This window comes from Sparus aurata, chromosome 20 (genome assembly GCF_900880675.1).
Source record: "Sparus aurata chromosome 20, fSpaAur1.1, whole genome shotgun sequence".
NCBI lineage: Eukaryota > Metazoa > Chordata > Actinopteri > Spariformes > Sparidae > Sparus > Sparus aurata.
The window spans coordinates 19,219,796-19,232,492 of NC_044206.1; the positions used below are offsets into that span (position 1 = coordinate 19,219,796).

Below are 12,697 nucleotides of genomic sequence, written 5' to 3' on the forward strand. Positions count from 1 at the left end.
CAAGGGCTTTTGATGCCATTTTAGCTTAGAAAATCACCTCAGTTGACACGTTTGAAGCTCAGCTCCAACAATGCTTTAAGCTTTCTCTTGAGTGCAGAGGAAAACTAAAAAGAATACAAATCGAGGTCTTACTGAGATCATAAGTAGATCTTATTTTGTGCGGTTAGTTGCCTTTGCCAACAAAACCCATCATACTTTATTCTCTCATGAGATCTTTCACTCGTGACTTAGCAGTATGGATCACTTGTGTTTGCTTAGGAGTGTCTTCATCCCCCTTCAGATTAAATGGCCTAGTGGCCATGTGAGGTTTTCTCTGTGCTTGTGTAATTTCCGTCGTAATGAGCCAGCAAATTCATATTTCATCAGGCCTGAAGCTAATAGAGAGAAAGGAGGACTCATTTTGGTCCCTGTTGGTCATCCCCCTCATCTCCCAGTCCCCCTCTCATCCTCATCTTTCTCTCTTCTCCTGTGTCAGTTTTCTCTCCTCTAGAGACGGTTCCGGCTCAGTCGAGATCTCTCTCGAGGCCAACGTGCCATCTCCCCACTGGCTTAATTAAAGGCTGAAAACAATACTCTTGTTTATAAGGCAACCCTTGACTACTAGAACAAACATCAATTTTTGCTTCTCTGCTGTCAGGCGCTAAAGTGAGATGAATTATCAGAGAGATGTGAGCTACAGAGCTGTGTATGATGGATCTGGCCCTGCCCTCTAATCACCCCTTTTTCATTTCCGCTAAGATTCTGCCTCATTTGCCCTCAAGCATGAGATGGATATCTAGACGGGTTTGCTGCATCTGGACGCAGTGATAGATATCAGTTGTAAAGTTTCCGTTTATTGTTTGGATTGAGAAATTGCTACGGTAGATAAATGCTCGTGATTGATGACAGCTCAGTTGGTGGCCATTAAACGATTGACTTCAGTCAGCATCTTGAGCGTTTTTGTATTGTCCTCCATTTGTTTCATCATCTCTAGTGGAAGCTCACTGATCGATCCAAAAGCAGTTAAGGTTTCTTGCTTTGCTCATGACCTTTGTGTTGGAGACCATGAGCTTCTCAAATCACTCCCTTGTTTTTTTAATAACTAGGATACCAGCAGGTTCATTGTATCCCAACTGATACATCCATTGATTAATGGAATATAACAAGAATTACCCGAGGAACCGAACTCGCACAAACCACAAAGCCCGAAAGTGAATCGCATACAGATCCCAGCCATTAGTTCTCCAGGGATGAGCCTTTAAGAAAACGTTTTTTAACGGGTTGAAAGGACTGGCTTGGTTATAATCTAGGACACAGAGAGAACAGGTTAAATGATGCAGAGTCCTTATTTGAACCCATTTGTAAATCTTGTTAATTACCCTCAATTTCCAATTACAGGCTAAACAATATTGCCTGTAATTTTGGCTGAGGAGGCAAAATGTCATTCCTGATTACGCTATGAAGTGCAAACAAAGACGTACACCTTGCTTTCACCACGGTAGTGATACACAGACCACAGTTAACATCCATGGACACATCACACACACACACACACACACACACACACACACACACACACACACACACACTCCAGCTTCATACAGTGAAACTCTTTTGAGTGGAGCAGCTGTCCTCCTGGTAAATCCTGAGCGCCATCAGAGCTGTCATGAAACATGTTTATTTTAGAAGCTAAAAGTTTAATTCTGTTTCCTAGGGAGCGTTTCCTCTCATAGTTAGTAAGCATTGCTCTAGACTGTTATCTTGTTGATTTCTCTTGTGTTATATTCTCACCCTCGTCACTAATGAAATTCAGCTTACAAGCTAGGAAAGTCCCGACTAACCGGAAGCATCACACAATCAAACTTAACCTTGAACATAAAGGAAATAATTAAAAAAATAATTGTCTGACTTTTTTATTTTGTCTTATTTCGATTCCGAGTTGTTATTGTTTGGCAGGCATACTGGATCTCCTTTTCCTTCTACCGCCCCCGACTCCTTGCCAGCTCCTCAGTGTGTCACATACCTCCGCCGCACACACCAACTTCAGAATTGATAGGCCAGACTTGCGAGAGAGAGGCTTCTTTTTTTTTCTTTCTTTCTATTATTCTCTGCTTTATTTGATTTCCTTCCATCATTTCTCTCTCCTTGAAGGAAATAAATAAAATAAATAAATGTGTTGTCATGGTAACAGAATTGGGGTTATCCCAGCTACACAAATGGAGTGATGAGTCATAAGAGGGACAGGCTGGCCTTTGAGTTCACTCTCATGGGCCTGTGGAGTCAGCTGTGTGACAGTGACGACTATCACACCCTGCTACTTTGCACCCGTCAACTTAAAGTCCTCAGAGGAGCGCACCTGAACTTCTCCACTCACCACCATTCGGCCCACATGTCCTCAACAGTTGGCGACGCATGTGTTCCTGTTCCGCATTTAGATCTAAAACCATTTTTGGGAGAGAGATCCTCTGAATATGTCCTCCACTCTGAAACCAAATTGGGCCACGAAGCTAGATAGCTAGATCTCTCACCTGCATTTAATTTGCTATCAGGGTTTACCAGCTGATCCTGCCTCCTCTAGCAGCAATTACATTTGTTTGGAAGCTTAAGATTCATTCATAAGCAACATATCACAGCAATAAAATCAATAGTAACATCGGCGTGCGCCGTCGGCCCTCTTGATTGGACATTGGAAGTAAGCTTGAGGAGCTTGTACTACTGTATGCAGCACTGGAGCCTTATGGCAAGTCCCACAGTGGGGCTTAGTACAGCATGTAAAGTTTGCTATAAAGGCTCTTTATCTTGGGGATTCATTCACTGCTCAAGAGATAGAACGAATGAAGGAACATAGGATATACCCTCCAGCTGATCTCGCCTCTCTAGTCTGCGTAGTGAGGAGCAGCATCGGATGCCAATTACCTCTTAAAACCGCTGCCTGCTTTGAAGCCCTTGCTGCTATTTATAAATAAAGTGACTGCCCAGTGTGAGGGGAATTGCAGCAGCCAGCGCCCCTCACGACTGTGACACTCGTGGATCTGAGGAATTAGAGCTTTAATGACGAAATATGAGAATGACATGCTTAAAAACATGTCTTTTAATCCTTCCAAGATCAATCCCACTCGCCTACCTTTATCTTCCCTCCTTTGTTGCCCAGTTAAGAGAATACGAAGCGACACATGTATGAGAGAACAGTCCTTGTCTCCTTGGTACTTTGTAATCAGGCTCCGTCTTAATTTGTTCTCCATATTTTAACGCTTAAGAACTGAGGCAAGCTGAGCCTTACATGCACTCACAGATGAAAGAGTCTTGCCCTCTGCACTTTGGAAAAACATTTCCATATTAATATAACATGAGTCGCACTGGTTTCTGTGAAGCATTACTGGAAGAGAAGTGAAGCAGTCATCATGACAACGAAAGAGGGAAAGGAACATGAATTATACATGTTGGCATTAGACACCGTTTTGGTGCCTTTTGCGTGATTATCTTTTTGTTTGGGTTGATTTGATTGCCCTACAAATTAATTATAATAATTGACCTTCGTATAAAGATGTTGCACTGAAAACCACGCAAACAAGAACGAGAAAAAAGACTTGGGAGAGGGAGGTCAGGTAAGGTAAGTGAGTGTTCAGCATCCTTTCAGCTCTGCTGTGCTTTGGTGGGTCAGGCCTAATTACAGCTCAAGGAGAGGTTCTCCAGCGAAACAGAATGCCCTGCGAGGATTAACTACCATGAAGCAGCTGAGTTATATCGTCGCACGAGGGCTGTACTAACAGAGTCTTCACTTCAGTGAGGTAGTCCCTGTCCAGATTAAAGTCCCAGCCTGGGGTTTGCTCAGGTGATTAGTTATGGGATGATACTCGCTTGTGGCTTACGTTCTTTTTTGCTTGAATTACTTTGCTTGAATTTCTTTTCTTTACTTTCATTTCTTAAGAAAAAGTCTTAAAAGTCCTTTGTATGTCCGTCTTTCTGTGAAGATTGATGCTTTCAGTCAAATATTAAAATAAATCAGTAAAACTGAAGTCTTTGAAAGTGGTATTAAATTGGAGAAACCTTGCTTTTGGTGGCATTTTTGCCTTCTCTTTGAAATATGAGCTTCTGTTGGTCCTTGCCTTTTGTACGCACTGGTTAAAATATATATGATAAATCATGGAAAAGGTCTCCAGTATTATCTGAGTTGGAGATAGTAACCTGTACTGCTTTTGAATCTTAATGCTTATCAGACCTTGGATTTATTAATCTAGAAGTGCTTTCATGCATTCTGTGACAGAGCAGTTTAATTAATTGCTCTTATCTTCAGTGCATTTTCTTTGATAGTTAGTTGAGGTAAAACTGTGCGGGTGTATTCAAATAATAAGAACTGCCTGTTCTTATTCCTCAGAGGTTTTTATGCAAATTCTGTAACTTTTTGCTAAGATTTTATTTTCATATTTTGTTTGTTTGATAACAGCCTAATGAATACATTTACAACATCCTCTCTTTGCCATCTGTGTCGTTCTACTTTTCTTTTGTTCCTGTAGTTTCTCTCTTGCTTAATCCATCTATTCCTATGAATTTCTCACACAACACATGACAGCAGCCTCTCTCCACCGAGCGTACATGTACAGCATGCTAACCAGGGCTGGATAGCGGCGCTGCACGGTAAAGACGGCACTTATGGACCTGACATGCGTTATAAGGCGGCCACTGAGTGAGGGCGCCTACCTTTCGAAACCCGGGAGACCATGCCTGTTTCAGTACTCAGATCCAATCAGCTCAGCTAGTCAGTACCCATCAAAATCACGGGCATGAAGGCCGTCTGTCCTCAGCCTTCAATTTGAACTTGATTGTGTATTGAATGCACTTGTTTCTCTTCTCCAGGGGAGCTTCGTGGCCAGCATGACTGCCACGCTGAGGCAGATGGACGACTATCATTACGCTCATCTGATCAGCACCTTTGGCAAGATAAGGAGCGATGTGGTGGTGAGTACACCTCATCAGTGTGTCCGTGTCTGCTGGTTGAGGCTACGTCGTCATGTTGCTACTTCAAAACACAGGCCCTTGGTCCAGTGTCATATTTTAGAACTCAGAAGTTCGATTAGATTTCCTAGGAAAATGTTTTTCCTCCACAATAAAGAATGAAATTGAATTTCTGTTAGTCGTTGCTCTCGGGCCGCGGCATGCTCGGCATGCTCTTGATGATAGTAACTCCTCAGGGAGGCAGATCACTCGTCGTAGCCAACAAGTTGTGGAGGAGGGATAAATCTCATTGATGTTATGGATTTCAGCTCTGAATAATTCCTCCCACAAAGTTGTATTTCTCCAGTGTCTGCTGCCAGATAAGCAGTAAGTTACTCTGCTCTGACAAATGTTTGTTTTTACCTTAACAAACAACTTGAGACCTTCATAGCAAAGAGAGAATTTGATTTACGTTACGCGTTAAGCAGATTTTGGCGTCACTTGCAGCACACTCTGCTTTTATTTGGCAGTGAATGAATTGTAACCTGTAACAGGTTATGTAATTATTAAAACTGCTGCTTAATTACACAGATATATGAATAGAACTCTCTGACCTTCACGATTGTACAGGGTGACTTGTTTGAGGCTGCCAGTCCAGTTCCAATGGCAGAATAAACAATCACGGTGATGAGGCTGGACCTATCCGCAGATTTATTGTTCCTGAAGCTGGTGTGGGCCGTATCCACATTTCAGAACTGGCTGCAGCCCAAAGGACTTTGTTGTTTTTGCAGTTGTTCGCTAAATACACCACCTCACAACCCAGGGATACATCCAGGAGGGAAACATCTACAGCCAGAAATAGATTAACATGAATATTTATGTTTGTATTTAGCTGCTACTGATTAAGAGGAAGTTATTGTGAGTGGGAGTCACTTAAACATAAGAAAAGAGTTGATGACTTTGTGGCCACGACTTTGTATGAAGTTAAGAAGGGAGACCATAAAAAGACACAATCATTATTTTTACGCAAAAGTTAGAAATATCTTCATGTGTAATGTTTGGTGGGTTAGCAAGGAAGCCCTAATATTTTTGAATTTGCCGTAGACAGTTACACAGAGTTTCTCTTAACGCACAAAGTCTCACATTTTTAGTACAGGGACTTTCTCTCCATTGGTGTCAAAGAAGTTGACTGCATAAGTTTACTGTATTTGTGAAATTTGACAACTCTTAAAATCACAACTTTTTGTCTGGGAATAGTGCAGTTACTAGTTAAATCCTTCTTTAAAACAGAAGGTGGGTTCTCAAACATCTGCTGCTAGCTTGTTAAGAGAGCCCAAACACATAATTTGCAACACAGTCAGTAGTTGGTCTTTCAATGTGGTCCAGGACAGATGTGCATACATACTGCTACAAGAATGTTGTCACAGGCCCAACAGACCAGCTCCACATGCAGTCTGATCGATCTGAAAAGCATCCTCAATGCATCCCGGAGGTGTTGATGCCTATACTTATAGTTGGATCACTGAGGATGGATGTTAAAACCAGGCTTGAACAGCCTCCATTAGTTTGAATGAACCTGGTTATCAAGTTGTCATATTATGCCTTACTTAATTATATGTTCGGCCTGCTATCTGAATATCACATCGGCAGCTTTTCTGTGAGAAGCAGGATAGCTGTAATCTCATTTTACCACAACATGTGAGCATTAAGAACATTAGGGATTATAGGTCTCAAGTGCCACCTGCGAAAGGGAAACGTATGAGTCACCTTGACTTTAAAAACTAATCTAAAAGCTTTTTCTGCCTGAAAGCCACAAACTCCTAACGGTTCATTTCAGATTGCTCTTATCTCGGAGGCGGGAAGAATAACAGTTTTCATTTTGAAAATGTTCTCTCTCTTACAGGATTTCCTAATGGAAACGTTTATCATGTTTAAAGATCTCATTGGGAAGAACGTCTACCCCTCAGACTGGGTCATAATGAACATGATGCAAAATAAGTAAGTGTGACGCTACCACACACACACACACACACACACACACACACTCACGCGCAGAAACGCGCACATTAAGCATGGCGCTTTAAAAACGCCCTACACTGTTGTTGCTAAGGAACAGCAGTCAGAAGTGGGTATGGGTATTTTCTAATGTTTTTCTCTCCATGCAAATATCGGCACAAGGCCTCAACAGTGTAGCAGTCAGATGAGCAGTCAGCGCAGCCGCAAACAATCACATGAATTATAAATGCTAGGGTGTATGCTGCCTGCTAATCTCCAAACTTAGTCTCAGCGTCTCTTTACTTTGTTGCTCGTTGTGCTGCCGCGGCCTTCTGTTTTATTAATGTGAACCTTGCCTGATTCCGTTCTTGTGTAAAATGTAAGAAGAGATGAAATGTGCTTTTGCAGTCTAGGAGTGTCGTCTCGAGCTGTGTGCACTTGTCAGTCGAAGTTGGAGCAAGAAAAGTATTTAAAGGCCTTTTTTGTGATTTTAGTTTTTTGTATGCTTCCATTTGTATCTTTTTAGAAGAGCCCAGAATGTGCTGTAGCGGTCAATTATTCAATGGCACGGGCAACAGCTGTCAGATGAAAACCTTAAGTTGGTTTTTCGACAACTTTAAAAGGAAAATTCCTTCTTCCCCAACTTGCATGCATTATTGAAACTGCTAGATGCGGTTTTTGAATGCCGGTCAGAGATCCACGAGAAATTTACAAAATGAATTTAGCACTGCACTCCTATTACACTGTCAGCCTCGCCAGTTCACACTCAGAAAGAATAATGCTGCAAGACCAGAGATATCCACTGTCTTCATTCCAAACAATCTGGCGTCTTCCCATCTACGTTACCCACAATGCAACCCACAACCCACTTATGAAACTTTAAGCCACGGGCCTAAAGGAGAGATGAGGAGCAGGGCTATGAACAAGTTTCCTTGGGAGGTTACTGGGTTAAGGAACATGAGTGATACTTATGATGCTAGGTGGAACTAGCGTAAGTAAGTAATCATTATAACTGACACCCCGACGGCACTTTTAAGGCTTTAGAATTGCTACCTAAGTGGACTAACCAATAGTAATAGTGTAAGTAGTATTCACTGACCTAGATCTTGAATGAACCTAGAATGAATGATACCCTCTACCAACTGTTTTAAGGAGGATTAGCGTCCTGTTACTATTAAAAGCGGCAGTTCTGGTTAAGTGACTGGGTACACCGGAAGTCGTGCCCATAATTCGCACGAAGTATCATAGGAACATGAGTAGGGGGGATAGAGCTCTGACAACATCACTTCTGGAGGCTTTTCACATTACAACAGAGGGCCTGCTTCAAAGTGGCCATTAACGGCAGGTGCAGAGCTCATAGAGGCAGCCCCTGGTTGACAGTGAGCAGCTTTTCTCCCTGCCCACTCTTTCCAAAACTACTCGACATCATCACGAGCGAGGATATTTGACTAGAGATTGTATTGCTTCTCAATTTTGTTCTATTGCTTTCATCAGTTCGTTTGATTGCTACAAGCCAGATTCCTTTTGGAATTCACACCGAGCCCCCCAAAAAAAAACATTGTCAGCCACCTGGGTCACATTGCTCGGTGTCGATGCGTCAGATCACATCTGTTGTCTGCTGTAGACCGAGCTGCAGTGTTGGGGAATAAAAATCACGCAGGCCTGACCCTCATAAGCCACACACACACACAACACGTCAACAATGCATGATCCCACGTGCTTGCACCGGACTAACAAGCCCTTTCAAACGCTCAATACCCACTGTGATCCTGGACTTTCTGGAGCAGCTTTGGGGATGTGATGAGCATCACTAAGCTCCCAGCAGTTCATTGTCAGATCGCGCTTTATAGCCTATGAAATGTTTTATTTTTGACTCTCAGACTAAGGGCCAATGTGTCATTTTCCATCCCTCAGCAGTCTCAGGCAATTGAACCTTTTGTCTACTTGCACTTGTTTGTGACAGCCGTTACATTAATTCTGCATTCTAGTCAGCGCATTCAGCCACTTGCTTGTGTTAAATCATTGTTTCTACTCAATGAAAAATAAGCCTGTCAGAGCCTGACTCATCTCGCAGTCTTTATACATGGGCCTGTTTGAATACTGCAGGTATTCGCTTCGCGACGAATTAGCAAAACGCTTCCGTTTGTCTCCATCCTTCGGAGTGTGTTTGATCGGATGTTTCCTGTTCCGCATTGTGAGAACCCAAGGTGACGCATTTCACCCGTCCCATGAGAGAGCTATAAATGTTTTGCATTAGCAATCTTTGAGCATTGGAGATGTGTGCGTGAGTCATGCTCCTTTGCCGCGCGCTCTTTGATTGTCATAGCAGTGGAGACTGAATAAATTCACGGCAGGCTCTGCAAACTTAAAAGTGTCACGTCTCAAGGCTAAAATACACCTCGCGCTAAAACAGCCACCCCTTGTTATTTTCAATGCACAACCCCCACACCACCAGCGGCGGCTAGGCGCTTGTTGACTCTCCGCCCCGCTACACTTCCTGCCACTGTCCTATTTCAAGCCTCGCAAAAATATGTTTTTTACTTGGGTACAAGGCTTGCCCTACTATGGACGTTACTTGAAATTGTTGGTTGCCTTCACTGTAGTTTTTACTATTTCGCCTGTATCTACAAGGCAAAAACAAGATTTAAGTAAATTAAGCTAACCCAAAAGTAAACTCCAATCGCTCCCTCCTCGTACATCCTGACTCTCGACAGCTCAGCCTCGTCTCCTCATGTCTTGTTGTCGCGGCCTGTGAAGAACAACGAGAGACTAGTTTTTTGAGGTTCAGGATACAATAGGATGGGATGCGATGTGAACCAATATGGCTTTGCGTTGTCTACGCCGTGTGTGGTCTACCTGAGGATATGCTGCCCTGGAGCTCACATGAGTTAATAAAGGTGTCACGGCTACGTCATGTTACGTGAACAACAAAAGTGTAACTGATATATATTTATAGAAACATTATCCCCTGATACCGATATTATTGGATGTTGCCTGTTTAACCCTGTTTGGGACTCCATCTACTCTTGAGCTTCAGACGTTCGACTACAATAATCTCCTGCTACATGTTAACTCCATCTGTGTCTGCTCATGCTGGACAGTTGGCACACAGTGGGTTTATCAGAGCTCACAGTATTTGTTGAAAACTGCTGCCTACTACTGCGGCTGGAGAAAGGATTGGGTGGAATGCGACTGATCCATCCAGTAAATGTGCTGAAAATCCCGATGTAGCTGAACAGCTGAGTGATATTTCTCCCTCGGTTTCTCTCTACAAGTCATTTGATTCTTCGGTAATATAAAATAATTGTTTGTAGACCATTTAAACGTTTTCAAATGATTAATTGTTGCTGTTTTTGTCAAGTGATTTAACTCAGCACATTTTCAGTCTTTTAAAAAAAAAAAAACATTCAGTAACCTCATGAAGCAGATCTTAATATCTCTGTCCTTCCTCTCAGTGTGTCTTGTTTCTGGGCAGTCCACACAGGCCACATTCAGCACACAGATTCAGCCACCCACGGCACCGGCAGACGGTTCTTTCATGTCCACACATTATGATAGCTCCACTAATGAGATGGGCATCAGCAGTAGCGGCAGTCGTTTCCTCCCACTCCTTCTTCTCCACCCATCAGCTCTTACTTCCTCCGGGTTGCAAACTGATTTATGGGCTCTAATTGCCCTGGGGACGGCCGTATCAGGGCCGGTCTGCCACAGCCCGCCATTTCCGTCATGCCAACTAGTCATGGCTTAATATTGGCAGCTAATTGACAGTGGAGATTGACACGCACTTGACAGGGAACTGGTTCGATCACTCTGCTGCAAATTCATAGTAGAGCAAGTATGAAATGTTTTAAGCTCTTCCTCTAAACGTGGCGATATCGCGACGGCTTCAGGAAAGCAGATTGATTTATTCTGCTTTTTAAGAGGTACGAATGTCCTGTAGGTAACCTTGATTTCACATTAAAGAGCACTTACAGAATTAGCTAAAGTTGGCATTTGCTTAAACACTGTAGTCACGATCGGTTTCCTCCCAGGGATGAAAAAAACCTTGCACCAGTTTCGTTCTTTACTAGAAAACAGCTGCTGGCTGCTTTGCTCAGTCAGCCAAATGTGCGCCCTTACACTGATACAGATTTGCGTGGTAAACCTTTCAAGAGCTCTGGACTCCTCAACCTTATTAGGAAAGATGTGCTGAATCATACAAGCCCAGTCATCATCATCAGTCTGAACAATCTTCATTGACAGTAGGGTTTTTTTTGTGTGTGTGTGTGTGTGTGTGAAGCTTTTGAACAGCTGGGGTTCTTGCAGCAACCAAAAGATGTAATTAACAGAAAAATGATCTTAAATGCTCAACTGTGATTCCTGATCTTTAACATTGAGCAAGTGTTATCTCTCTTGCTATTAGTCTAAAAGCTAATTACTTTATTGATACACTTTTTAAAGGTAGACGTTGAGTTTTAAAAGTTGTTATCCGCTGTGTAATTGAAATATACGGAGATGAGCCGAACAGCTGTTTTCTCTCAGTCACTGTATTATTTTCTTTGTTCGACATGCAAGAGAATACATAAGACATCTGTCTCGTGCCTCACAGGCTTACGAGGCCACGTGATCAATGTCTTCACACATTGGATCTGACACGAGATGATCTTCTCATTTCCCCAAATGCCGCCATAAGTTTCTCGCGGAGCTGTTAATTATGTGTAAGAATAGTAGATTGAGAAAGGAAAGGGAGTTCTCTGAGAGCCCGGCGTGGCAGATGAAAAGATGAAAGCCCAGATGAACTGAAGAGGCCACTCTTTAACTCGATAACCCATGCCATCAGTCCCTCACAGACTCATTAGAAGAGGGTTTTCGAAGCAGGATGGCTGCCGTTTCGAGTTCTCTCCATGACTAATCCAGGACCTGGAGGGCAGGTCTGGAAGGCTGGAAGGAAAGGAGGACTCACCGAGAGTGAAAAGACTGCCAATGATGTTGTGATCCTGCGCGCTCCCGTACAGTCCACCACCCACCGAGATTAAAAAGAAAAAAAAAAAAAAAAGAGCATGTGGGTTTATGGGTGTCTGATTTGACATACTCACCACTAAAAAGGAGTGTGCTGTTGAAAATCCTCACAACTCCATTTGTGGTTCAGTCAGGTTGTAGTCTTTGCGTTGCCTTCACACTTCATTAGGATTAGGTGACTTCAATAAGTATTAAATGCTGACTTAAAAATAGGATTTAAAAAAATGAAAAATGTATGCATTTCTGAAAAGCTGAAATTCGGAGAAGACCATCCCAGCAGAAAACCGTTTTAGGGCCTTCAAAGCTTAAATTGAGAACTGCAATAATCAATCGTCAGTAATAGAGTTGTCAATCGGATGGTGTTTATACCTATACACTTAGCTTATATTGTTATTATTAGACTTAGCGACTGGAGGAGGGACATCAGCCACTATCACAGCATCAAAAGTCAACTCGATGACGTTCGTCACAGCCATGTGCTCACGGGACCACGTTTGCGCAAACGGAGCCGAAATGCTCCCTCGCTGGTTTTATGTATGCTACTTAAATAGCATGGAAGAGCTCCATTTCTCACTCTCTCTATCAGCCTTTTTGCCTCTCTTTGGGTGCAGCCGGCCCATCAGCTCCTTTCATTGAACGCTGATTTGGACAATCGAATGGGCAACGGCAAAAGCTCCAAAGCATCCGTGAGGTGCTCAGAGCAGAATGAAACCCAAACAAACAAACAGATTTGAAATGTTTTACATTAACTGATATGACATAGATATACTTTCCAAATACGCAACAGTCCTGC

General features: G+C 42.8%; 1 protein-coding gene across 4 annotated transcripts in view; it reads left to right on the top strand.

Moving 5' to 3' along the window:
- Nucleotides 1–12,697, top strand: part of dock1 (dedicator of cytokinesis 1) — a 206,031-nt gene that overhangs the window by 128,272 nt on the left and 65,062 nt on the right. For all 4 annotated transcript variants that reach the window (XM_030400621.1, XM_030400622.1, XM_030400623.1 and 1 more), the window contains 2 exons: nt 4,834–4,935; nt 6,815–6,909. In XM_030400621.1, coding sequence (XP_030256481.1) covers nt 4,834–4,935; nt 6,815–6,909 — 197 coding nt within the window. The remainder of the gene's footprint in view (nt 1–4,833; nt 4,936–6,814; nt 6,910–12,697) is intronic.